Here is a 26,217-nt window from a genome sequence, read left to right as displayed (position 1 = left end):
TATAATAAAATTAAATTTTTACCTTTTACAAAACTATTTGTAAACTATAATAAAAAAGTTGGCATCTAAGTTATAAAAAAGTATTTGTTATTTAAAAAGAAGCTGAATATATTAAAAAAAAATTAATTAATATGAAATTATAAAAAAGTGAAAAAAATAAATTATTTACCTCTAGAAAAGTTATTTTTGGTATTTTTTATCTTCTCATACATAATGAGCCATAATGGTAATCGTGATGGGATAACAAAATTGTTCTATTGGCTTTGACTGAACTTGGTGCAATTTCTATTAAGTAATTGTTAGAATTTACCGAGGATATAATTGAAATATTTGATTTAAAAATCTCGGCAGCTGCTACTAAAGTTAAATGGTCACCCCAATAACCATCTCTTTCCATTCTTCTACAATATACTTTCCAATTTCCATTTGCAAATTGACCAAGGGTTTCTCCATTTGAGAGATAAAAATTTTTATTTTGTTTGAGCCATTGAACAATAGCACTTCTGATTTCAGAGCTATGCTTTATGTCACCATAGAGTTGATCTGATAGAGAGTGCATTTGGCAGTTACCATCCCCTGGGATTACCCTTTTATTTTTTAAATTATAAAGTTTCAAACGTTGTTTTAAACGTTGATGGGCAGCTCTTAATTCTGATTGAAGGGATGGTCTTTGTGGTCTTTGTGGTCTTTGTGGTCTTTTTGGTCTTTGTGATCTTTGTGATCTTTGTGGTTGTTGTGGTTGTTGTGGTTGTTGTGATTGTTGTGATTGTGATTGTTGTGGTTGTTGTAATTGTTGTGGTTGACATACTGGATAATTTGGTGGAGCAGTGATTTGGTTGAAGATTTTATGATTATTATTAATATTATTAATATTGTTATTATTATTATTATTAATATTATTAATATTATTATTATTAATGTCGGGGTTAAATATCTCCTTTAAAAAAAAATAAAAATAAATTATTATTATTATATCTAACATTTTATATAATTTAAAAAAAAAAATAATGAATAGAGTGTGAAAATGAGTTGATAGTATGTTAAAAATAATATTATATGCAAAAGATTGTGATTGATTTGAAAACTTTAATAAATTAAAAAAAAAAAATGAAAAAAAATTAAAATTATTTAAAATTTAAAATTTTTTAATTTCCAATTTTTTAATGATTTTTATAGAAATAATTTTTTATATAAATTTGGGATGTAGATTTGTTTTTACTTTTTAATATAATAAAAAAGGAATTTTTTTTAATCTATATTTTGATTTGGGAATTATAATATTTTATTTGAACTTTTCATTGTTTGTAAAAAAAAAAAAAAAAAAAAAAAAAAAATTATATTTACAAAAATATTTGGTTAAAAAATTTATTTAATATTATCTAAAATTGATTGAAATAATTTTTTGATATAAAATAAATTTGAGTTTATTATTTGTTTATTCCCATCTTCGGGTGGCTCTATAGGCTTTAATAGAATTGATAGTACTTTATTTTGAATGTATTTTATTTCTGTTCTAAAGGAAAACTCTATTTCTTCATCTAAATTTTGGTTGACCAAATTGTTTAAAAAAGATTTGCATTCTATAATCTTTTCGTCTTTTCCTGTGGTATCAGTTTCACGACTATTATCATTTATTATTATTTTATTTTTATTAAAATGGTTATTTAAACTATTAATTATTTCTTCTTTATTACTACTATCGTTATTAAACTCTTTCATTAAACCTTCTCTATAAAATTTCCTTCTTTCTAATCTTGTTAAAAAATCACTATTCCTATTGTAATTACTATCATTATTATTATTATTATTATTTAATTTTTTATTATTATTTATACTTGATGGCTGAAAACTATCATCTACTATCCAACCCATAACCCATCTATGTGTATTTCCTTGAGATAATTCTGCTGTAAAAATTTTTGAATTGGGTAATCCAAAATTTTTCTTTAGTAAATCCAATAGTGGTTTTAAATTACATTTCCTACCAACCATTGAGCTGTAGAATTTGATTTTTGATTTTAAAACAATGCTTTCCTCAATTATCTTTTTAATAAATATAAACTCTCCACCCTCTGTAACCAATTCATTTGCTGATCCTGTGCATGTCGATTTTGGGTTTATATTAGTTTCACTTAAATCGTTGAAAAATGGTGGATTGCATAAACAAAAATCAAAAACCTCTTCATTTTTTTCTTCACCTTGGTTTGCTTGAAAATAGTTGAACAATATCTTTTCTTTGTTTTCATTTTTAAATAATGATATTTTGGACTCTAATGAATTTAATTCTATATTCTTTTTTGCAAATTTTAAAGAGCTATCATCGATATCCAATCCTAAAAAACTCCAATTTTTAAATAATTTAACACCTAGTAATGGAAATATACATGATGCACCTGTTCCGCTAATTAAAACAATGTTGGTAAACTGCACTTTATTTAAAAAGTAATAAAAATATACATACATATCAATACCTTTAACTACATTATTTACATCAATACCCAAATCATTTAGTTTTTCGTTTAACCAATATAAATAATTTGATCTAAGTGTTATAGTTGGACATAAATAGTCTTCTGGTAACTCGATCTTTAAACCAAAATCATGGTCTAATAAAACTCTGGTAAATTCTCTTGTTGCATTTGGATCTTTCCAATCTATATTAAAAATCTTTTCAGTTTTATTAACTATACTAAACAATAATTATAAATTGCTGTTGGTATCATTATTATGCTATTTATTAATATTAATATTAAAATATTTACAATTTATCAAACGAGGGATACTTATTTGCGAGTATTTTGAAATTTGGTGGATTATATCGATAAAAGTTTTGAGGGTGCATTTTATCGTGTGTCTTTTTTCTCTTTTTATCAACCCATTTTAAAAGATCTTCATTATTTCCACTTTGCGCTTCATTACCATAGTTCTCTGTAATCATTGTTTTATTTATAAAAAAAAAATGAAAAAATAAAAATTAAAAAAAATTAAAATTTTAATTTAAAAAAAAAAAATTTTATTTTAATTTTTTAAATATATAATAAAAATAATTTTTGTATAAAATGATTAAAAAAAAATAGAAAAAAAGGGTTAAAAAAATTAAAAAATGGTGGAAACCAAACAAATTATGATGTGTGTATTCATAATTCTAATATTTATTTATAACATACTTTTGTGCTTAATTATTATTATCTTTGTTATTGACTATTTTATATAAATCTATTGTTAATATATATTTATTTACAACTTTTATTTGAACCAATTGATAACGGCAGTTAGGCAGATTTTAATAAATCTTTATTTCCATTCATTTCCTATTTTGATTGATGGTTTTTTCTAATAATTATATGAGCAATAAATTGATTTGCATAAACTCAATTAATATCTACAACAATTAAATAGCCTCCTCTATTACTATTCATAAATGGTTGAAAAGTGGAATGGGGCAGAGGTATTTTTTGTGTGGAATAAAAAAATTTGGATGAAATTAAAAAAATTTAAAAAATACTAATTTTTTTATTTAAAAAATTAAAAAATTTATAACCGTGATAAAAAGTGTTTATATTGCTGGTTTATGAATTTTGGTGCGATTGTTGGTGTGGTGGTTGTAAAAGGTGTTTATACTGCTGGAATGTGGCGGTGTCGGCGAAATAAAATGTTGTGAACTTTAAGAAGCGTGGCTCTGATTTTTGATTATGGTTACCCTGAAGATTTTCGTGCACTTTGTTGAATATTGGATCGAAAAAGCCCTAATATTAGATTAGAAACTTTAAACTATAAACTTATTGAATTGTTAGCTGCTATTTTGGACTGGAACATTTAGTATTAGCTTGAACTTTTTCTTGCATTTTCTGTAGAACTGAACTGTATAATGCCATATTTATTATTTTGCTGTAGACGTGGCTAATTTTATAAACTTTGGATGATTTAGATAACTGTAATAATTTCTTGAAACAATGTAACTAATATTTAGCTCTTCACCTATTTCATTTAATGAAACAATGAATAAAGTGCTTAAGCTATTAATTTAATCGCCATCGATTCATAAAATGAAACTTTGAATTAAACGATTTAATTAATATATAGCTCTTCACCTATTTCTTTAAATGAAACAATGAATAAAGTGCTTAAACTATTAATTTAATTGTTATCAATTTCAAAAGGTACTGAAATTATTACGTCTATTATAAAATATGTGACCTGAAAGAAAGGAGTCATCATTGTATCTATCATCGGATTCATAGCCTGGATAATCGATATTAAATTCTGTACGTCTTATCTACAATTAAATAAAGAAATAAATTAATATATGTTTTTTATTTATTAAGTATAAATATGAATGTATGAATTACTTACTTTAATAGAACGGATTGATTGTCTACACAATGGGCATTCTTTTTTAATTTTAGAAGATTTAATAATGCATTCATGGCAAAATTTGTGGCCACAATTTATTGTTGCCATTTTAGAATCTTCTATTTCATCATAGCATATAGAGCATACGATATTTTCTTGTTCTTGTTCTTGTTCTTGTTCTTGCTCTTCTTCTTCTTGTAATTGCTTTAGTTCTAGTTCTATTTCTAAAAGTTCCTTTCTTGCTCTTTCTTTTCCTTGTCTTATTTCTTCTAAACGTTCCTCTTCTAATCTTTCTTCTTCTAATCTTTCTAATCTCTCTTTTTCTAAACGCTCTCTTTCTGCACGTTCTCTTTCTAAACGCTCTCTTTCCATTCTCTCCATTTCTTTCTTTTCCATTTCCACACGAGCTTTTTCTGCTTCTACCCTTTTTTCTTCCTCCTCGTCTTCAAATCTATGTTTTTTGAGGGGACGCATGTTGTGACCAATATAATTTTGATCATCAGACTCCAATGGTCTCTTCTTCATTGGGGTACTACGGGTTGGTTTTGGGGCGCCTCTATTATTGAAAACTGGTGGAACATTTGATGGTTGTGGGTGTTGTTGATTTGGACCGGTTGTCATAATTAAATCAGAAGTAGAAAAGTGTGGGTAGATTTGGTTATTTGATGGGAGATGGTAATATTGAGCCCTTGAGAATGGATTTTGTTGTTGGTGTTGAGAGCCTTGTTGGGAGCCTTGTTGTTGTTGTTGGTGGTGTTGTTGATTTTGTTGTGGTTGAGTTCTATTTACTGGAGCAGTATAAAAAATTGGTGTAGTTTGTTGTGGGTAGACATAGGTGTTGTATCTGTACAAATAATTGATCCCGGTGTTATTTCTATTGTTATTATTGGTTGAAAATAAATATGAAATATAACCTGGTAAAAAACCGGATAAAAAACCGAGGACTATACAAAGAAGTAAAAATAATACTATAAAAACAATCATTTTATATTAAATTATTATTATTAAATAATGGTGATGTGGAAGGTGATTTACAAATTATTATTTGATTATTTCTAAAAATTATTTAATTAATATAAAAAGCTATTGATATTATAAAATATTATTATTGTGTTGATTGTTATAATAAATAAATAAATATAAATTATTATTTGTATGCAGATAAATTAATATAGGAAAAAAATAAAAAAATTTCTTTAAGGAATGAAATTTAAAAATTAAAAAAAAAAAATAAAATTGAAATAAAAAGTTTTTATTAAAAATTTTAAATTAAAAATTTTTTTTTTTTAATCATTATAAAAAATTAATGGGGTGTGGCACCCAATTCATAGTGGTTGTTAAAATTTTTTTAAAAAAAATTAAACAGATGATTTCTTTAAAAGGAAAAAGTAAATCCAATTAGGGAACTTCACTATTATTAAAAAAAAACTTTATTATTTTTCAAAGATGAACTATAGATTTTAATATATTTGGAGGAAACTTCTATTAAATTTATTATAATAATTTACATTATCATTATAATTTTTAATAAATATAAATAAAAAAAATAAAAAAAAAAATAAAAAAAAAAAAAAAAAAAAAATTTATAAATGACTAAAATCAATTTTTAATTATCATTATGTAAAAAATAATAATAAATTAACAATAGTAAATATCATTTTAGAAAAAAAAAAGATAAAATATAAAAAATAAAATAAATAACTAATTTCTTTCTATTTATTGACCAAAAAGGTAATCACAAAAATAAATAACTGTATTAATGTAAATTAATCATTGAAATTAAAATATTAGTGTTGAACCAATAAGGTAATTATTATTTAAATTTTTTTATTTTAGAAATTTATAAAGTGCTTTAATTTTTATGAAATCAATGGCGACTATAGTTTACGTACTTTATTCAATGTTTCATTAAATGAAATCGATGAAGAACTATATATTATTTACATTGATTCATTCAAGTTTCAAGAAATCATTATAAATTACATTTTTCCAAATCATCCAAAGCTTCTCAAAGGAATTAATCACATCTACATTTAAATAATAAATACCGCATCATACAGTTCAGTTCTACAGAAAAATTCAAGAAAATACTAAATGTTCCAGTTTAACATAGCAGCTAATAATTCAATAAGGTAACTATAAAAATATTTACTTGATGATTATACTATTTGAATATAAAAGAATCTAACATTTAACTTTAAAACTTTTTTAGTTTGATTCAAATTCTATATTTTTCAATATCAATAAGTTTTCAGTTTAAAGTTTCTAATCTAACATTTGGTTTTTTCGATCCAATATTCAACAAAGAGCACGAAAATCTTCAGGGTAACCATAACCAAAAATCAGAGCCACGATTTTCTTTTAAAGTTCACAACTTTTTATTTCACTGCCACCATCACATTCCTTCAATTAAACTCCTATTTCAAAATAGTGAAGAATGCTTCACAATTATAGCCCATTTGCTTCAAATCATATGTTTTAAATTATTATAAAAGAATCATACCACAATTTAGGCAAAGTCATATCCCAGCAGTATAAACACCTTTACAACCATTACATCAACAATCGAACCTAAATCCGAATCGAGCAATATAAACACTCAAACTCATAATCCAGCTGTATAAACACCATTTACAATCATCACATCAACAATTACACCTAAATCCGTAACCCAGTTGTATAAACACAATTGATCACGATTTTTGATTTTTTAATTTTTAATTTTTAAATAAAAAAAATTGAATTCAAAAATTATCTTTATATCCATTTTTTTAAAAAAAAATTATAGATTAATACATTGCATCAAAATGCAAATTTATATTTTTAAATTTAATATACAATCGACTAACTTTTATCTTTAATATTTAAAAATATATAGTAAGAAATCCAAGCTTTGTTCATAAAACTATGTTAATTGGTGCTGGTTTTGGTTTAAGTTTTTCGATGAATGATGTTGCAAGAAGTCAAAGGAAATTATTTATTTGACATGTTGTTGTTCAAAAACTTCATGCTCAACCACAAATAAATCACACCGTACTAAAAATAACACTACCACCCTGAAGCTAAAGAATAAATAATAGTTAATAATAATAACACTATATATCAATAATAGCAACACTATATAATGATGAAATAATTTTTTAAAATAAATGTAACTTATAACAAATAAAAATAAATAAAAAAGAAATCAAGGTTTCGCCAAAAAAAAAATATAAAACTTTATTTAAATAAATTTCTATTGTTCATTTAATTCGTGACTGTGTACCATGTATGGGCTATATCTATTGTTATTATTATTATCGATACTAGTATACCAATTTCTTCTTCTGATTAATCTTCTTTTTCTTACCCCTCCATTATTATTAATATTAATATTAATATTATTATTATTATTATTATTTATATTAATATTATTATTATTATTATTGTTATTATTATTATTAATGCTAATATTATTATTATTATTATTATTATTATTATTATTATTATTATTATTATTATTGTTATTATGATTATTATTATTAATGTTATTATTATTATTATTATTATTATTGTTATTATTATTATTATTATTATTATTATTGTTATTATTATTATAAATATTAATATTATTATTATTATTGCTATTGTTATTGGTATTATTATTATTATTATTAATATTAATATTATAATTAATATTATAATTATTAATATTTATGTTTGAGGAAAGGGCTTTGAAATAATTATAATTACTATTGTAGTTATTAACTTTTTCACTAAAGTTCTTTAAATCTATCTCTTTGAGTGCGGCTTTATTTAATTGAAATTGATCTTCTAATTTTTCATCAATTTTGCGTGTGTCAATTTGGTCAATTTGGTGTAGTATTTCTTGGACTTTATTATATTGTTCGCTTATTAATGAATTTGATTGGGCGGCTACATATCCAAACAATAATTTACAAAAGGTTTCGTCTTCATTAAAATCTAAGGACATTGGCTCGGTACGGTCAATAAGGGCTGTTGAGGTCCATTTTTATAAACTATTAAATATTATTATACTAGAAAAAAAAAAAAAACTATTATACTTCGTTTAATCTTGCTGATATTTGAAATTAAATTAAAAAATTTATAAAAAATATAAAAAATTTTTAATTATTTAATATGAAAAATTTATTGAATTATAAATTAAAAATTATAAAAAATATTAAATTAAATTTTTACAAATTGTATAATTGAAAAAAAAAAAAAAAAAAAAAAAAACCAAAAAAAAAAAAAAAAAAAAAGGAAAAAAAAAAAATTTTTTAAAAAATAAAAAGTTTTATTACCCTGTTTTTTCCCAAAAGGGAGAAAGGGACCCCTATTCAAATAATTTAGAGAATATATAAGAAAATGAAAATGTAGTTATACTAACTTATTTATTTATTAATTTATATTTATTATTTTTTTCAAATAGTTGAGGCTATGAAAATGAAAATGAAAATGATATATAATCAACTATTAATTTATTTATTAATTTATTTATTTATTTATTTATATTTTTATTATTTTTTTTTAATTAGATTTGGTATTTGGTATTGGTTTATACATAATATCACTTCTTACACAATATTATACCTTTTTCAACTACACTTCCTTGATCCTTTTTAAAATTTTTGTAATTTTTTTGTAAATTTTTTTAATTTCTTTCAAATTTTTTATTTATTACCAAACACAAAAAACACATAAAATAAAATTGAACCATGGTAAATACAATAAATAATAATAACAAGTAATTGCTATATTAAAATTATAAAAACAACCTGGAGATATATTGGGCATTGTTTAATACCAACATTAGTTATTTATAAAAAGCTCGTGAAACTTGAAAATAATACTAGTAACTCTTTTGCGTCCAAATTATAAATACTGCTAGTGTTACCATCAAACCAGACTTACGAATTTTGTAAGTATTTAAAGGATAGGTATTTTCAAATAAATGTCAGTAAAGAAGGCAATCAACCAAAATTAATTAATTATCAACACTAACATGGGTATGCTCATCAACTGGTTCAAATAAAAGTTGTAAATTAATATATAATAATAATAGATTTATAAAATAGTAAATTACAAATATAAAATTAAAAAGTGAAAAGAGAAAAAAGATACCCGATAAAATCATCTGCAAAACTTTTATCGATATTAGTCATGAAACTGGTACTGCAGAAAAAGACGAAAAGATTATAGAAAGTAAATCTTTATTAAACAATTTAATCAACCTAAATTTAGATAAAGAAATAGGGTTTTCCTTTAGAACAGAAAAATTCAGCCAATATAAAGTATTATCAACTCTATTAAAGCATATAGCGCCACCCGAAGATGGGAATAAATAAATAATAAACTTAAATTTATTTTATATCAATTTTAGATAATATAATTTAAAAAAAAAAAAATTTTACCAAATATCATAAAATTATTATTACTATTTAATTTTCTTTTAAAACTGATTTTGATTTACATTAAATAATCATTATTATAAAAAAGTTTATTGAGTTATTTTTTGATAAAAAGTTTTTGTGTTTAATTGAATTTCTTTCTACCCGATCTTGGATCTATTGTCCAGCCATGGCTGATTCTATCACCATGGGTAACAGTGTTGGTTGGAGCCGGTGCACACTTAACACAATAATCCTTATGATCACATTGTACAACTTCACCTGTAATTTGATTTCTGCATTTGGCGCATTGAAGTTTTTCTTTTTCAAAGCAAGAATGGCAATATGGTTTAGAGAATCTTGTTAATGCAGTACCATTACCAATAACTGTATTGCATTTTGTACACTTGAAACAGGCTTTATGGAAGATAATATTTCCTGCTTTTACAATTGCACCATCAACAATTGGTTTGCTACATACACCGCATTTTCCTTCAGTATTCATCTTGTCACTACATGGTTTGCAATAAGGTTTATTATTATTTGGGAAATAACCATTGATTAATGCTGCACCACATGCTGCACCTTGACATTTAAAACAGCCCTTATGGTAATAGGTACTTGGTCCAGTTTTAGCAACTTCACCATGAAGAGATTTTTTACAACTATCACAATTGTCAGTGTCTTTCCAACCTGAGGTAATAAATGGTCCTTGTTGTGGTTTATTGCCTTGAGAAACTTGATTTAATTGTTTAGCACATGGGTCACAATATGGTTCATTATCGATTTCTTGATAAGAATCTTTGAGTACCTTGTCACAAGATCTACATTTAAAGCAACCATTGTGATAAACACCATCATGTCCTTCAACACCATTCCCGACAATATCCTTATTGCATTCTTTACATTTGTTATTACCACCTGATGAGCATGGGCCACATAATGGGTTTCCTTTAGATGATTTTTTAATTTGCTCGTTTGGTTTAAATTTATGATCACATTTCTCGCAGGAGAAACACTCTGGGTGCCAATTCTTATCCAATGCCTGAAGAGCTGGTCCATTAATTTCTTTGTTGCACTTTCCACAACAACCATCTTTTTCATGTGGTGTACAAAACTTATCCCTATCATCACCTTTCTTTTGTTTACCATCTAATGTTTTGTTACATATTTTGCAATTGTCTTTTGGTTTATTAGAATTGGTATTTGTAGTAGAGGTTGGTGATATTTTAGTTGGTGAGTGTGAATGAGATTTACCATGATCACAATGATCCCCATGTGTATGTTGAGCAGCTTTTTGAACTGGTTGTTTCTTACGGTTATTGGCACATGGTTCACAATATTTTGAGATACCCTCTTCAAAGAATCCATCCTCTAATCCTTTACCACAGCTCTTGCAAGTGCAATCGTCGCAAATCTTTTTACCATCTTTAACTTGGAAATTACCAATTAGTGGAGAGTGGCATAAATCACAAATACATTGAGTACAATATTTAGATGAACCATCATCACCTGGGACGTAACCTTTTTCAAGTGAACCATGACAGCTTGAACAGTCATTATCATGTTTATTACTATTCTTTCCTTTGTTTGGTCCATTACCACTTCCAATACTAGTAGCACCAATCATACAGTTTTCACACCACATATTATTACCTTCTTGATAGAATTTCTTTTTTGGATCCAACTTTTGACCACAATTGCAACAATTACAACAACTTGTGTGATATTGAGTGGTCATTGTTGCTAAATAATTATTATCTGTAATGGCCTTTTTACATGCTGAACAATTCATACCTTGGAATTTTAATAAATCTAATTGTGGACCTTTATAAGTATTGATGCTTCTAGCAGCTCTTCCAAGCCAATATAAAGTAATTGCAACCTAATTTCGTTTAATTTTAATTATAATATTAATATTTAAATTCATATTATTATTTACAATTGATATTATTTGTTTATTTATTTATTTGATTATTTGTGTTTTTTTCTTTGTTTAATTTTCGATTTAATTTTTATTTTTTTTCATAATTACATTTCTAACTCTATGGTTTTCATAAAGATCGTTTGATTCGAATAGTTGGGTATCTCTTAAACCTAAAACTTTTGCAGCCTTTACAAAGAATTGTAAATTTTCTCTTTTTGCAAAATCTGTTGTAGCATTATTAATTTTATTGACACATCCTGGTTTAATGGTGTTTATGAGTCTACATAAAAAAACACCATCTTTTAATGATTCTTGAAAATCATTTGGATATTTAAATTTTTCCCCGACAACACGTTCGATCCAATCTTGACTTTCGCTTAAAGCTAATTCTAAATTGAATGCTGAGGAACTTGACCAATTTGCCTTAATCATTTTATTATATATATATAGATATTATTAAAATACAAATAAAAATACAAATAAAAATACAAATAATAAACAAAATAAATTTTTTAAAAATAAAAAAAAATTTTAATTTAAGAAAGCTTTAAAAAAAAATTTTTGATTGGTTTGGTTTTTATAATAAAAAATATAAAAAAAAAAAATTAAAAAATTTTATTATAATAAAAAAAAAAAAATCTATTTTTAAAACCACCCAATTATAATAACAAAAAATAAAAAAGGTTGTATGATGTATTAAATATTTATAAATTAATATATATTTATTATTTTGATTTATTATCATTCTTAGAATTATTGGTATTGTTATTTGTATTTATGTTAACTTTTGTTTCATCATTTCTTATTTCGATTGGAATTGATTGAGAGTTACTATTTTGTTGCTGTTGTTGTTGTTGTTGTTGTTGTTGTTGTTGTTGTTGTTGTTGCTGTTGTTGAATTTGTTGTTGTTGAATATGTTGGAGTTGTTGTTGGAGTTGTTGTTGAATTTGTTGTCTTTGTAAATTTTGAAGTTGTTGCTTTTGTTGTAATTGTTGTTGTAATTGTTGTTGTTGTTGTTGCTGTTGTTGTTGTTGTTGTCTTTGTTCTTCAATAATTTTTTTAACAGCAGGATTTTGTTCCAAGTTATAGGCTTTAATTAACTCCTCAACTTTATTATTTAATTGTCCTTCATTTTTAGCTTTTGCATTCATGACATTAATGAGTTGACTAGCTTCGGATCTTGCTCTAAATTCTCTTTCTCTTTTAATTTTTTGTTCTTCTCTTTCTTTGATTAATTGTTCACGATTTTTTTTATTTACCAAAGATTTGCTGGCAATAATATCTTTAATTTCTTCCAATGATAAGGTTTCATATTCTAATAAAGCCTTTGCAATAAGATGGTGTTCTTTTGAGTATTTCTTTAAGAGTGCTTGAGCTCTTGAGTAAGAGTCATCTAAAAGGTGTTTAACTTCTGAATCAACCAATTCTCTTTGGGCAGGGCTTATTTTATTTTCTGATTGAATGAAAATATTACCAACTTTATCGGACATACCATATTTTGATACCATACTTTTAGCAATTTGGGTTGCCTTTTGAATATCACTACTGGCACCTTGTGAAATATTTTCTTTACCTAAAATAATTTCTTCAGCGGCTCTACCGCCCATAGCTACATCCATATGAGCTAACAATTGTTTTTTTGTGACAAATGCCTCTTCCTTATCCAACATGGATACAAGACCCAAAGCATCACCTCTTGGCATTATAGTAGCCTTGTGAACAGTACGAGCACCTGGTGTCATAATGGCAACCAAAGCATGACCAGCTTCATGATAAGCACAAATATTTCTAGCTTCGTCACTCATGATATAGGAGTGTCTTTCTTTGCCCATAATTAAATTTTCTTTTGCATTTTCGAGGGCCTCCATTGAGATTTCTGGTTTATTATGTTTGATAGTATCGAGAGCAGCCCAATTTACAAGATTGAAAAGATCGGCACCACTGAAGCCTGGAGTAGATTGAGCAATAGTAGTGGTATCTACTTTTGCTGAAACTATTTTGCCTTTGAGATAATGTTCGATAATATTCTTTCTGGCTTTGCCATCTGGGAGTGGTACTTGAATAATACGATCGAAACGACCAGAACGGATTAAAGCAGCATCTAAGGTTTCTTGATAATTTGTAGCGGCAATAACCATTACACCTTCTCTACCAGTGAAACCATCCAACTCTACTAATAATTGATTTAAAGCTTCGGATGGATGATAGTTGACTCTCTTTGAACGACTACCACCAACTGAATCAATTTCATCGATAAATACAATGCATGGAGCATTTTTTCTAGCAGTTTGGAAGAGGTCTCTAACACGACGTGCACCAACACCAACAAAAGCCTCTTCAAATTCTGAACCATTGATTGTGATAAATGAAACCTGAGCTTCACCTGCCAATGATTTGGCTAATAAAGTTTTACCTGTACCTGGTGGACCAACTAAAAGAATACCTTTTGGAATAACAATTCCTTTGCTATAATATTTGTATGGAGAACGAAGGAAATCAACCAAATCTTGTAACTCACCCTTAGCCTCCTCTGCTCCAATAACGTCATTGAATGTGGTTTTTGGACGTTCAACAATTGATTTGAATGGTTTATCTGTAAGAATTGACATAATTCCACCCTTGTCCTTGCTACCACGACTAAAGAATATATAATAAACAATTAATGCACCAATTATAATAATTAAAAACTTTTTAAATCTACTTTGAACAACTTGAACTCTAATTGGTTCAATGGTTGAACCTAAATTTCCATTAAAATTACCGCCATTTTTTTCATCATTAATTTTTTTTAAACCTTCAAAATTATTAATATTTGTGCTGTTACTATTATTTGCTGATTCTGAAAAAATCTTTTTTGTACAAAAAAAATATAATTAGTAAATTTAATCATTTAGAAAGCAAATAGATCAAAATTTTAGTTTATCAACATACAGAATATGCAGTTCTCTTTGGTGATGGTCTTTGTGTGGAATAATTTTTATTTGTTAAATTTAAAATTGAATTTGAAAAAATATTATTTCTGCATAAAAGTACATTATTATTTGTATTGATCAATGATAATTTTGAACTTGAGAATGAAACATTTTTATATAACTTTGAAGAATTAAGAATAGGTAATTTATTCATTGTTACTATTGTTATTATTAATTATTATTATTAAAAATAATAAAAATAAAAAAATTTTAAATTTTAATTTAAAATTTAATAAATATAATCAAACAATGAAAATGATATAAAATAAAGAAATTTGTGAAAAAAAAAAAAAAAATTAAAAAAAAATTTTATAAAAAAAAAGAAAATGTGAAAAAAAAAAAAATTAAAAAAAAAAAAATTAAAAAAAATTAAAAAAATAATAAATTATATTTTTTTTTTTTTAAAATATTTAAATATTTAAACTTTATAAAATCATTAAATATAGAAAAAATGGAAAACAGTAATAATGGAAAAGATAATAATAATGACATAAATGGTGATAATATTGATAAAAATGGCAATGAACAAATAAAAAATAAAGATGAATCTGTAAATGAAATTTCCAAAGATGAAAATAATGAAATCAATAACTATAATGATAATGAAAATGGCGTTGGCAACGACAAGGATAAGAATACAAGCAGCACTAGCGGATCCAATGATAATATAGTTGAAAAGGATAGCGATGGATTTATATTACCCCAAATTAACAAAAAAACAACAACCTCTACCTCTACCTCTACTTCTACGACCTCCACAACTACAACCACAACAAATAATGACGGATTTAAAATGCCAGAACCAAAACCAGAAACAGTATTAAAATCAATGATATCCTCCATTTTCAATGACTCTAATAAAGATGATAATGAAAAAGCCAATGAGCTTATAAATCAGTTATTAAAAGACAAATCAAAAAATCAATATTTAGATGGTTATGATGATGATAATACCGATGATTCAAAGAAAAAGAGAAAATTTTTTAATATAAACAACATTAATAAAAATGAAGATAATAAATCAAATAAAGAAGGTGAAATAGACAACAATAAAAAACAAAATACCAACAACAACAACCACAGTTTTGAAGAAATTAAATATGATGAAAATGACGAATTTGAACACTTTTTAATGGAAAATGATAAAAAAATAACAAAACAGCAACATAGTGATAGTGATCCCACAGAACACAATAAAAATACACAAAAGAAAAAAAAAGAGAAATTTAAATTTTAATTTTAATTTTAATTTTAACTTACTTATTAAAAAAACATTACCTGCTTTATATCTATTTATTTATTTATCTATTTATTATATGTTTATTTGTTTATTTAATAATTATTATTTTATTTTTTTTATATGTGGAACTATTATTTTTTAAATTTATATTTTATTTAGAATTAATATTTTAAAGATTGTGTTGATATTAATTATTAATATTAATTATATTGATCATTATTTTTTAAATATTCAATATCTTTTGCAACCATTTCTTGGACTAATTCATCAAAAGAAATTTTTAATTCCCAATTTAATTCTTTTCTGGCTTTAGTTGGATTACCTAATAAAAGATCGACCTCAGTTGGACGGAAGTATTTTTCATCGATTTTAACATAAACGGTGTTTGTATTTTCATCGTAACCTTCTTCGTTGATGCCCTCTCCTCTCCATTTGATTTCAATGCCGATTTCTCTGAATGATTTCTCGACAAATTCACGGACTGAATGGGTTTCACCGGTTGCAATAACAAAATCTTGTGGCTTATCTTGTTGTAACATCAACCACATGGCTTCGACATAATCTTTGGCGTGACCCCAATCACGTTTAGCGTTAATATTACCAAGGTAAAGAATTTCTTTCTTTCCAAGTGCAATACCGGCAACGAAACGAGTGATCTTTCTAGTTACAAAGGTTGGACCTCTACGTGGTGACTCGTGATTAAAGAGAATACCATTGCATGCATACATATTATAAGCTTCACGATAGTTTACAACAATCCAATAGGCGTATTGTTTAGCAACTGCATATGGAGAACGTGGATAAAATGGTGTTGTTTCTGATTGTGGGATCTCTTGGACTTTACCATAAAGTTCTGATGTGGAGGCTTGATAGAATCTAACCTTGCCTTCTAAACCACAACTACGAATTGCATCTAAAATACGAAGTGCGCCAAGACCATCAACATTACCTGTATATTCTGACATATCAAATGATACTTTGACATGACTTTGTGCACCTAAATTATAAATTTCTGTTGGGTTAACTTTGGAAATAATACTAAGTAAATTCTATATATATATTTTTAAATTAAATAATTTGAAAATTAAAAAAACTAAATTAATAAAATATAATATTTTTTTTTTTTTCTTTATTTATAAATACATACAGTAGCATCAGTTAAATCACCATAGTGTAATGTTAATGATTCTATATTTAAAAAAAAAATATTATTAGTATGTTTTTAAATTTAATTAAATTTGGATAGATTAGATTTAAAAAATAAAATCAAAACAAAATTTTAAATAATCAAAAAAAAAAAAAAAAAAATTACAAAATTTATAAAAATTTCTATAAATATTTTTTTATAAATTTATTAATTTTATAGTTTATTTACTTTTTCCGACTATATGTTGATCTTGATATAAATGTTCAATACGACTGGTATTAAATGATGAACTTCTTCTAATGATACCATGGACTGTATAACCTTTTCCAATGAGGAACTCTGTTAAATATGATCCATCTTGACCTGTGATACCTGTAATCAATGCAACTTTACGCTCTTCTGACATTTGTTTTGAATATATTGGAAAATAGAAAATAGATACAATAAAAAATAAACATAAAAAAAAAAAATTAAAAAAATAAATATAATTTTAAAAAAAAAAATTTTGAAAATTTTTAATTTTTCAGGCATATTTTTAAATAGCACACATAGGCACACACACACCAAAATAAATTAAAAAAAAAACGCTCACTTTTTTTTAAAAATATAATTGTTTTTAAATATTTATTATTAATGATTATTTGTATTCTGGATTCTATAGAAAAAATAGTATTTTTTTTATTTTTTATTTTTTTTTATTTTTTTATTTTTTATTTTGAAGAATTATTGTTCTAAAATTATTAAATTATATTTCACATACATATACAGATCACAAAAATCCATACTGAAAAAAAAAAAAATACAATAGATTTTTTATTTGGTATCAATTAATTTAAATGTTAATACAAAAAAAAACAAACCGAAATATCTCAATCGATTAAGTTCTATTATGATAATGTTTCAAAAAAAAAAACTATTAACTGAAAAAAAAATATTTTTTTGACATTTTTTTTTCATTTTTTTCATTTTTTTCATTTTAATTTTTTTTTTTTTTTTTTTTTTTTTTTAAGTTGTGTTTTTTATTTTTTATATATATAAATTTATGTGTAATATTAGTAGCATATAAATAATTTTGTTATTTATATTTTTTTTTGTATATTATATTATTTTATTTATTTAGTTATTTTTGTATAATAAAAAAAAAATTACATTGTAAAAACAAAAAAAATATTCATAATAAAACTTTTTTTAAAATAATAACTTTTTAAAATAAAAAAAAAAAAATAAAAAAAAAAATTATACTATACATCAACAGTCATAGTCTATATAGTAATAGTTATAGAAATAATATTGAGTAAAAAATAAAAATAAAATTATAGTAAATAATAATAATAATAATAATAAATAATGGATTCCGATACTATTAGTAATGCTAGTATTGGTAGTAGAATTAGCGTTAGGAGTAATACATTGTTTTCAGGAGATTTAAATCAACAAGCAATAAGCCAAAATGTTCAAAGAGAGATTTATAAACAACTTGAGTTACTTTTACTTAAAAAGAAGGCAGGTGAAAACAAAGTTATAATTAGACAAGGACTTTTGGTTACTATTCCACAAGTTGAAAAGGTATCACAATTATCATCAACTCAAGTATCTCATTCACTCGAAGTTCTCTCAAATGTATTGGTTCAAATATCCAAGCAATCACTTCACAATGTTATCGAGGTCTTAATTAAAATGTGTGATCCATATCTTGATGATTTAAATATTGCAAATCAATTAAAAAAAGTAGAATTACCATCATTTAAAGAAGAGTTCATCGAATCTGACTGTGAGATTTCAATTCCTTTGTTAAATATTAGCAATGGTACGGTTAATACAACACCAATACCAACAGCAAATCCTCTTAATCTTAGTAGCGGTACAATAAATAATTCAAGAGAAGGTTTGACATCTTCAAATGGAGCTGAACAATCAACACAATCACTATCACCACAGCCATTATTGGAAAAGCAACTATCTTCATCATCATTAAATTCATTAACAAGTGCATCAGCATTGATCCCACCTCCACCAGGATCACAAGAGGAGTCAGCAATGAGTAATAGTGGTTCACACTTTCAAGATATTGGTTTTAACAGCAACAACAGCAATAATAGTAATTCAACAAATTTTAATTTTTCAAAAAATATCAATGAATTTCAACAAATTACAGAAGATACTCCATTATATCACTTATTAAATACAATCTATATGGTATTAGCATCACACCAACCAAATAAATATTCAAAAATGATTGAAAAAGATTCACAACTTGCAACTATACCATCCAAAGTTATTACATTTTTATTTGGGCTTTTACAACATACATTTACACCAGCCATCAGATACAAATCAGCAAGTTGTCTTCAAGTAATTTCAATGGCTTCGCTCGAATCTGTAACTCTCTTTTATATCAATAAGCTCCAATCAGGTAAATCTGATGATTTCTATAGAGAGTTTTCAACCTACCAAAAATCAGCTAAATACTTGGAGTTTGGTTTTCATAGAGACGGTCAAATTGAAGCCACATCACAGTATTTTGCAAAGATTCTTATTGAAATGGAAAAGGTTTCTAGAGCTGTATTTATTCAATCAATGTGTTACACATTAATCCATGCTTATCCAAAAATGTTCAATAGTAACACTATCTATCAAAATGTACCAGAACCATTTTGGCCAATCACTCAAAAGATTTATGATTTGATTTTGAAGTGGACCAAAAAGAGTAAATTAAAACCAATTTGTATTAGAACACTCTTTGCTATGGTTGGTTCAAGCCCAGAGTTTTTCATTGGTAAAGGTGGCGATCTTTTAGCTCTTTGGTCAAGCTCATTCAAAGAAACCTCATCAAAGAATACCAGAAAGTCATATTTAGAGTCATTAATTCAATTCTTTAACAATGTTAAATCACTTTTCCAATCTGAATCCAAAGCCAACTTTTATCAATCCCAAGTTGACACTATTTTACCAGTTATCTTGCCAAAGAAATCAACTCCAACCCCTACAGAGTCTTTATTGATTTTAGAAGTTTTAATTGCCATGGGTAGATTCAGTCTCGGTATCGTCGTAAATAAATATCTTTTATCTATCATCTCTGTACCAAACGGCAAAAGTAATAATGAATTCTCACTCGAATCCAAATCAATTGTTTTCAAAATGCTTTATAGATTAAATTTAGAATTCCCAGAGCAAATTAGATATTACGATAGAACTCTTTGGTCAGTTTTAGATTCACTTTTCAACCACTATGATGGTGAAGCCACTCCAATGAAGTATCTTATTCTTTTATTCCCATCATTTGTTTCTCATGAAAATCTTAAAGAGATTGCCGATAAAATTACAAAATGGACATGGCATCAAGAGTTGGATATCGCCACAATGTCAACTTTGGGTTTAACAAAGTACCTTTCAAATCAACCTCATACAACTTTTCCATCTATTCTTTTACAAATGTTAACTTATATCACCAATTACTATGGAGAATTAAGTGGCTTATGCAAAGTCGTCAAAAATATGTGTATGATTATGCAAGAGTTTATTAATCTTCACTATTTACCAAATAATGAAAGAAAGATGTCCGCTTCCACCGGTATTGATCAAACTACTTGGAAAAATCTTAGAGATACATGCGAAGGCGTTTCATTGTATCTTTTATCATCTATGATCACACCTCTTTGGTCAGAATTATTTAACTTCATCTCATTAACTGGACATGAAATCTTTAGAGAAATTGATGCTAGTCTTAAATGCTCATACTTGGCTGATTATCTTCCATTATCATCGTGTCAATCATTAATTCCACAACAACAGCTCTCAAATATTACACAGTTAATTCCAACTCTTAATCAAGATTTAATCAACTTTTTAATCATTCATAAAGGTGATCTCCAAAATGCAGTTTCATTTTCATGGGCTAGATTAAGAAAAAGATGGGCTCCAAAACAAAACCCATCATGGAAAAATAATTTAGCTTTTCTTCTTTTATCATTACGTTTAAATGTTGAAAAACCAGAGCTTAGTTCAGTCGAGGATCAGCTTTTAACTGAAGTATTAACTTGTTATTTCCAAGAGAGAGAAGGTAAAACAAATGAAGAACTTTGTCAATTAATTTCAGATCTTTCATTCTATCTTCACCCATCATGTTACGACACCGTATTTAGATTTATTGAACAAGAAAGAGGAAGAGACATTAAAAGAAAGAAAAAAGAAGTTTTTTATACCCAAGATCATGTTATCACTTACGTTAGTCAATTGGTCGAAAAGCTTTCAGTACAAGAGTATGATCATACACCATCAATTCGTGTTGCATTAAGAGAAATGACCTATTTTTGGATTTCAAACAACCAAATTTTTAAAGATATTTCATTACCAGTTAAAAACAATGCAAGCAGATTATTTAAAAATTTCTTATTATTAGATAGTATGTATTTATTTTATTTATTTTATTAAAAAACAAAAAAAAAAACAAATTCTAATAAAATTAATTTATTTAGGTAAATCAACAATACCAAAGGGTGAAATCTCATTAAATAAAGCAAGTTATACAAAATTAATTTTCCAATGTTTACAAATTTTAACAGAAAATTGTTTAAGAGAAGAATTATTAAATGAAATGGAGTTAAATATTCATCAATCTATCTATACTTTAATTTCAGAAGCTTGTCTTACAGATTTTAAAAAAGATATCATTCCATATCTTCAAAAATCATTTAATATGGGACCACACATTTATCAAAGTGTTTCAGAAAATCTTGCAATCTTTTTAAGAAGATCACCAAAGCATTTAAATGAGTATATAGAAAAAAGTTTTGATAATGAAGACCACCCAATTGGTTCATTATTATTTTTAAGGGCTTTAGTTTTAAATTTTTCATCAGAATATTATTTAAAATGGAATCACAATTGCCCACCAGAAAGACTGTAAGTTATTAATTTATTTTATTTTATTTATTTATTTTATTTATATTAATTTTTTCTATTAAATTTTAAAGTGCATTACTTTGTTTATTCCATATGGTTTCAAATGATGAAAAAGCAAGATTATTATCAATTCAGTTATCAAATGATTTAGCAATGAGAGAGCCAAACTCAGAAGAATTAACATCTTTACAAGCTCATTTCCAAGTTGTATTTAGTAATAATTTACCATTACATATTTATCTTAGATCAACTTTATTATATTCAAATTCAATGTCATTAAAATATCCATGGGTAACCCCAGGTTTATTCGAAGAGTGCGAATACTTTTTCAAATTATTACCATTTAACCATAAACAAACAATGTTAACTTTGTTGGCTCCATGGACAAGAAACTTTTGGTGGGTTTTAACTGTTAAAGAAGGTTTATCAAATAAAAGTGCATTTTTATTATTAGAAGCATTATTTAGTTTAACCATTCAGGCAAAGAAATCATCATTAGCAAATCTAAGCTCTATTGAAGTTCTTTGGGGTGAGTTAATTGGTTCCGCTGATCAACATGGTAATGAAGAAACTTTTCAAATTACCCAATATGTTATCGATTTCCTTAAAGAGAAATATCATATGATTCAAGAAAGTGAAGCATCCTTCGAATATTCATTGGCTGATAGTAGAGATTCCGCTAAAATGATTATGAGTTTCATTTCTCGTAGATCAACCAACCACTGGTCCCTTGTTATGAACTATATGATCAAATCATTAAGATTCTACGAACCATTACCATCATCACCAGTCGATTTTAGTGTTGATTCAATTAAAAGTGGTGGTATCAAATCAAAACCAACAAATCACGAAGAATTAGAAAAAAAACAACAATTAGATCAACAACAGCAATTGGATGAAGCAGATGAATCTCAAGAAACTGAAAATCCTATCAAATTTAATAAGCTTTCATCAATTCAATCTGAAGAAGCAGTTTTAGCATTCTTTGATGACCTTTCATTCGAATTTCAATATCAAGATATTATTACAATCCCAAATTTAATTCCATTACTTTTATCTAATATTTTATTTGTTTATGGTCCAGGCAATATTAGCCCTTCAATCGATAGTAAAAAGATTTTAAATAATATCCTTTTATCTTTAATTATTCAACAAACTTCAATCTCTAAAGAAACCAAAGATCAATGCAAACAACTTATTGAATCTGACTGGAGTCGTTGGAGAGAAAAAGAAAAGAATTCTCTTATCAGTGTATTAAAGATCGGTCTTGGTGATAGTATTTTGGAAATTTGGGAAAAGATGTCATTATTATTTAGTGTTAGACCATCACCAGTTAGTATTTGCTTGGCTGCTCTCGATTGGTACGGTGGTATTAGATTTGCCCTTGGTTCTAAAAAAGATGGTATGGATGGTTTACTCGGTTTATCATGTGGTTTATGGTCAGCTACATTAAATGGCGAAATGGATGTTGTCTATAAGATTCTTTTACTCTTAACAGCAATTGTTAGTGATAACAGTAAATCAAATCAATTAACAGATACCTCTTATGCAATTATTATCCGTCTTGCATCAATTTTACTCCACACCTCCCATCTCCAACAATTTAATGGTGTTTTAATTCTTTTATATAAAACCATGCAATCATTAGAATCAACTGGTAATACTGCTCTTCATTCCAAAATGACCGAAGAGATGATTGATATTCTTTGTGCAGGTCTCAAGCCAGAAGAAGTCGTAAATCGTGGTATTGGACATCCACATACATCAATTCTTACATTATGGTTTGCAAAAGAAACCAATCGTTTCCTCGAGAATACAAAGAAAGTAAAACCATCACCATCCATCTGTTGTGCTTTAATGTTAGCAGCCTCTGTTATGGTTACCATGTCCCCAGAAGATCCAAATACTAAAGATTTTGTAGAGTATCTTTTTGAAGCTCCAATTAGCACTCCGGTATCTAAAATGCTTCCACTACTTTATTCACACTATCACTATAGTGTTTCCAAAACTCCTGGCTCTTCTCCATTACCACCCAATGCAACAAAAGACTTGGCTAGTGCTTTATGTTTAGAATTTATCGAGCAATTCCCAGATAGCAATGATTTAATAAGCAACTTAATCTCAACTGTAAATGATATGGCCAAATCATTAGTAGAGGTTGGTGGTAAAGAAGAGGATACATCTTTCCTTTTATTCTTTATCAATGAATTACTATCTAAATATGCCAGTCTTAACTCCTCAGTTACAAATATTCAATCCCATGTACTTGTAGATTATACCCAATTAATGATTGACCTCTCTCAAAGATCAACCTGTGCCGCCACAAGAGAGGAGGCTCAAAAATCAATTCCATTCATTTTACAAAATATTCCACCAGGTTCATTATTAGGTTCATTCGATTTCCTCAAACCATACAATAAGAATGGTATTGAATCATCCTATTATGGTACATTTGGTTTACACACCGATCAAGATATCATCAATAATGTATATACTTCACTTTATCTTATCAACACCTATCTCTATGCTGTTCCATCTTCAACAAGCACCGAATTAAATCCAAAAATGAAAAAAATTATAGATTCAAACTACACCAATGGTGGTAAATCTAGCGTCTCTACATCCACTAAATCATTCAAAGTTTCAAAACAATTCTCATCTAAACAACTATTCGATTCTTTTACATTTTCTTTTAAAAAGAAAGCAACTATTCCAAAACCAAGTCAAATTCTCCACTCAATATCAATTTCAAGTGGTAATGATTTTGTAGATCCATTACTTAAAAGATCTAACTCTACCTTAGTACCAATAGTAACTCCACCCTCCCCAGTTTTATCAGGTAGTGGCAGTAGCATTTTCAAAAAACCTTTACCAACAATGAACAAAAATTTAAGTGAACAAAGATTACAAACTCCTCCACCACGTCCATCAACTCCACCACCAAGTGTTTCAAATTTATCACCCGTAAAAGCCGCACCACCAGCAATTCCACCAAAAAGACAAAAACCCTTACAAAACACTTAATAAATATATAATACAATAAATAAATATAAATTTTAGTTATTATAATTTCTTTTTTTTCCTTTTTCTTTTTTTAGATAAACATAATAAATAAAAAAAGACAAGTTTTCATTTATTTTTTTAAAAAATATTATATATATATATAATATTTTTTATATACAGTTCACAAACTTTCATTATTAATATTATATAAATAATGAACGTTTTCTTTATAATAATTATTAAAAATAATAAAAATAAATGAAATATATCTTTTAAAAAGAAAAAAACATTATAATTCGTTAATGATTAAATTTAAATTTTATTTAATGGGTTTTAATATAAAAAATATTAAATATTAATATTTTAAATAATTTTTTTAATTGTTATTTAAAACAATTGATTTAAGAATTTTGGGTATGGTTTAATTAACTTGTGAGATGAGAGTTTGATTGAATTTAAATCAGAACATTCGGCTGGTAATACAAAATCTGCTGGGGCAACAGTGTTTTGGTAATTGTAGAAATTCATTATTGTAGAACCTGGTGTTTTATTTGGGGCATTGGCAATTTTAGAAGCTATTGGTGAACAATATTGAGTTTCAACAAAAATTTCTTGAATTGTTAATGAGTCTGAGGTTGTTGGTTGGAGGATTTGGGTATTGATCATACCAAGATTAATTTCACCAACTTGAGTAAACTCATTTGTTACTGGAGTTCCTGAGGTAAATGGAACTTTAATACAAGTTTGGCTGTCGACTATTACATATTGGGTTTGCTATTTTTAAAAAAATATTAGAAAATTGTTTTTTTTTTTTAAATTAAAAATTTTTATAATTACATTTTTTGAAAATAACCAAGTTTTACCTACGACATCATTACCATCGATATTAAGGCCAAACATTACATATACTTGATTGTTATCGTAGTCTACAGAGATATAACCAGATTCAAAAAATGAAGCCTGTCCCTCTTGGTCCCCATTTTGGTATACTCCATTTGCTGATACTACATCAAACCAAGTGTTATATCCACTTAAACTAGAAATCTTGGCAGCACAGTCGACATCTTTAATGCCTTTGGTTGGCATTTTGAAAGCATTGATGAAAGAAATTGATAAGGCAACAATTAAAATTAAAGATAGTAATAATTTCATTTTAGATAAGAAGAATTGATAAATTAAAAAAATAGTTTATTGTTAATATAATATTTATTATTTGTTTTTATTTTTTATTTTTTAATGCTTATATAAAGTTTTTTTTTTTCTATTTATACTTTTTTTTTTAT

At 26.1% G+C, this 26,217-nt stretch overlaps 9 protein-coding genes across 9 annotated transcripts; 2 read left to right on the top strand and 7 right to left on the bottom strand.

Annotated features, from left to right (window-relative positions):
• Window positions 1–1,365: 1,365 nt before the first annotated feature.
• On the bottom strand, window positions 1,366–2,842 carry DICPUDRAFT_25940 (uncharacterized protein; the record flags this gene model as incomplete). Its single annotated transcript, XM_003283441.1, has 3 exons — window positions 1,366–2,401; window positions 2,462–2,689; window positions 2,763–2,842. The coding sequence occupies 3 exons, from the start codon at window positions 2,840–2,842 to the stop codon at window positions 1,366–1,368; spliced, it is 1,344 nt and encodes a 447-aa protein (XP_003283489.1).
• A 1,311-nt stretch (window positions 2,843–4,153) lies between these two features.
• On the bottom strand, window positions 4,154–5,337 carry DICPUDRAFT_147203 (uncharacterized protein; the record flags this gene model as incomplete). Its single annotated transcript, XM_003283440.1, has 2 exons — window positions 4,154–4,276; window positions 4,354–5,337. 2 exons carry the CDS (start codon window positions 5,335–5,337, stop codon window positions 4,154–4,156), a joined length of 1,107 nt encoding a protein of 368 aa, XP_003283488.1.
• A 2,251-nt stretch (window positions 5,338–7,588) lies between these two features.
• Window positions 7,589–8,326, bottom strand: DICPUDRAFT_74499 (uncharacterized protein; the record flags this gene model as incomplete). The annotated part of the gene is made up of 1 exon (XM_003283439.1): window positions 7,589–8,326. The coding sequence occupies one exon, from the start codon at window positions 8,324–8,326 to the stop codon at window positions 7,589–7,591; it is 738 nt and encodes a 245-aa protein (XP_003283487.1).
• Window positions 8,327–9,824: 1,498 nt separating this feature from the next.
• On the bottom strand, window positions 9,825–12,129 carry DICPUDRAFT_96403 (uncharacterized protein). Its single transcript, XM_003283438.1, has 2 exons — window positions 11,779–12,129; window positions 9,825–11,628 (listed from the first exon to the last, which is right to left on the bottom strand). Exons 1-2 carry the CDS (start codon window positions 12,100–12,102, stop codon window positions 9,889–9,891), a joined length of 2,064 nt encoding a protein of 687 aa, XP_003283486.1. The 5' UTR covers window positions 12,103–12,129; the 3' UTR covers window positions 9,825–9,888.
• Window positions 12,130–12,372: 243 nt separating this feature from the next.
• On the bottom strand, window positions 12,373–14,735 carry DICPUDRAFT_44885 (uncharacterized protein). Its single transcript, XM_003283437.1, has 2 exons — window positions 14,602–14,735; window positions 12,373–14,519 (listed from the first exon to the last, which is right to left on the bottom strand). The coding sequence occupies exon 2, from the start codon at window positions 14,277–14,279 to the stop codon at window positions 12,396–12,398; it is 1,884 nt and encodes a 627-aa protein (XP_003283485.1). The 5' UTR covers window positions 14,280–14,519; window positions 14,602–14,735; the 3' UTR covers window positions 12,373–12,395.
• Window positions 14,736–15,093: 358 nt separating this feature from the next.
• Window positions 15,094–15,879, top strand: DICPUDRAFT_147198 (uncharacterized protein; the record flags this gene model as incomplete). Its single annotated transcript, XM_003283474.1, has 1 exon — window positions 15,094–15,879. One exon carries the CDS (start codon window positions 15,094–15,096, stop codon window positions 15,877–15,879), a length of 786 nt encoding a protein of 261 aa, XP_003283522.1.
• A 13-nt stretch (window positions 15,880–15,892) lies between these two features.
• Window positions 15,893–17,521, bottom strand: DICPUDRAFT_44882 (GDP-mannose 4,6-dehydratase). Its single transcript, XM_003283436.1, has 3 exons — window positions 17,258–17,521; window positions 17,030–17,070; window positions 15,893–16,931 (listed from the first exon to the last, which is right to left on the bottom strand). Exons 1-3 carry the CDS (start codon window positions 17,433–17,435, stop codon window positions 16,083–16,085), a joined length of 1,068 nt encoding a protein of 355 aa, XP_003283484.1. The 5' UTR covers window positions 17,436–17,521; the 3' UTR covers window positions 15,893–16,082.
• Window positions 17,522–18,376: 855 nt separating this feature from the next.
• Window positions 18,377–24,955, top strand: DICPUDRAFT_147196 (uncharacterized protein; the record flags this gene model as incomplete). Its single annotated transcript, XM_003283473.1, has 3 exons — window positions 18,377–21,431; window positions 21,505–21,931; window positions 22,003–24,955. 3 exons carry the CDS (start codon window positions 18,377–18,379, stop codon window positions 24,953–24,955), a joined length of 6,435 nt encoding a protein of 2,144 aa, XP_003283521.1.
• Window positions 24,956–25,321: 366 nt separating this feature from the next.
• Window positions 25,322–26,086, bottom strand: DICPUDRAFT_147195 (uncharacterized protein; the record flags this gene model as incomplete). The annotated part of the gene is made up of 2 exons (XM_003283435.1): window positions 25,322–25,708; window positions 25,772–26,086. The coding sequence occupies 2 exons, from the start codon at window positions 26,084–26,086 to the stop codon at window positions 25,322–25,324; spliced, it is 702 nt and encodes a 233-aa protein (XP_003283483.1).
• Window positions 26,087–26,217: the final 131 nt, after the last annotated feature.

Source organism: Dictyostelium purpureum (assembly GCF_000190715.1).
Source record: "Dictyostelium purpureum unplaced genomic scaffold DICPUscaffold_8, whole genome shotgun sequence".
Lineage (NCBI taxonomy): Eukaryota > Evosea > Eumycetozoa > Dictyosteliales > Dictyosteliaceae > Dictyostelium > Dictyostelium purpureum.
Note: the sequence above shows the minus strand (reverse complement) of the source record. Positions and strands in the feature narration are given on the sequence as shown.

Coding starts and splice junctions, on each gene's coding strand:
- DICPUDRAFT_44885 (XM_003283437.1), bottom strand. CDS start 14,279: ATGTCAATTCTTACAGATAAACCATTCAAATCAATTGTTGAACGTCCA.
- DICPUDRAFT_96403 (XM_003283438.1), bottom strand. CDS start 12,102: ATGATTAAGGCAAATTGGTCAAGTTCCTCAGCATTCAATTTAGAATTA. Junction 11,629..11,778: donor AAAACCATAGAGTTAGAAAT/GTAATTATGAAA, acceptor AAACGAAATTAG/GTTGCAATTACTTTATATTG.
- DICPUDRAFT_44882 (XM_003283436.1), bottom strand. CDS start 17,435: ATGTCAGAAGAGCGTAAAGTTGCATTGATTACAGGTATCACAGGTCAA. Junction 17,071..17,257: donor TCAACATATAGTCGGAAAAA/GTAAATAAACTA, acceptor TTTTAAATATAG/AATCATTAACATTACACTAT. Junction 16,932..17,029: donor GTGATTTAACTGATGCTACT/GTATGTATTTAT, acceptor ATATATATATAG/AATTTACTTAGTATTATTTC.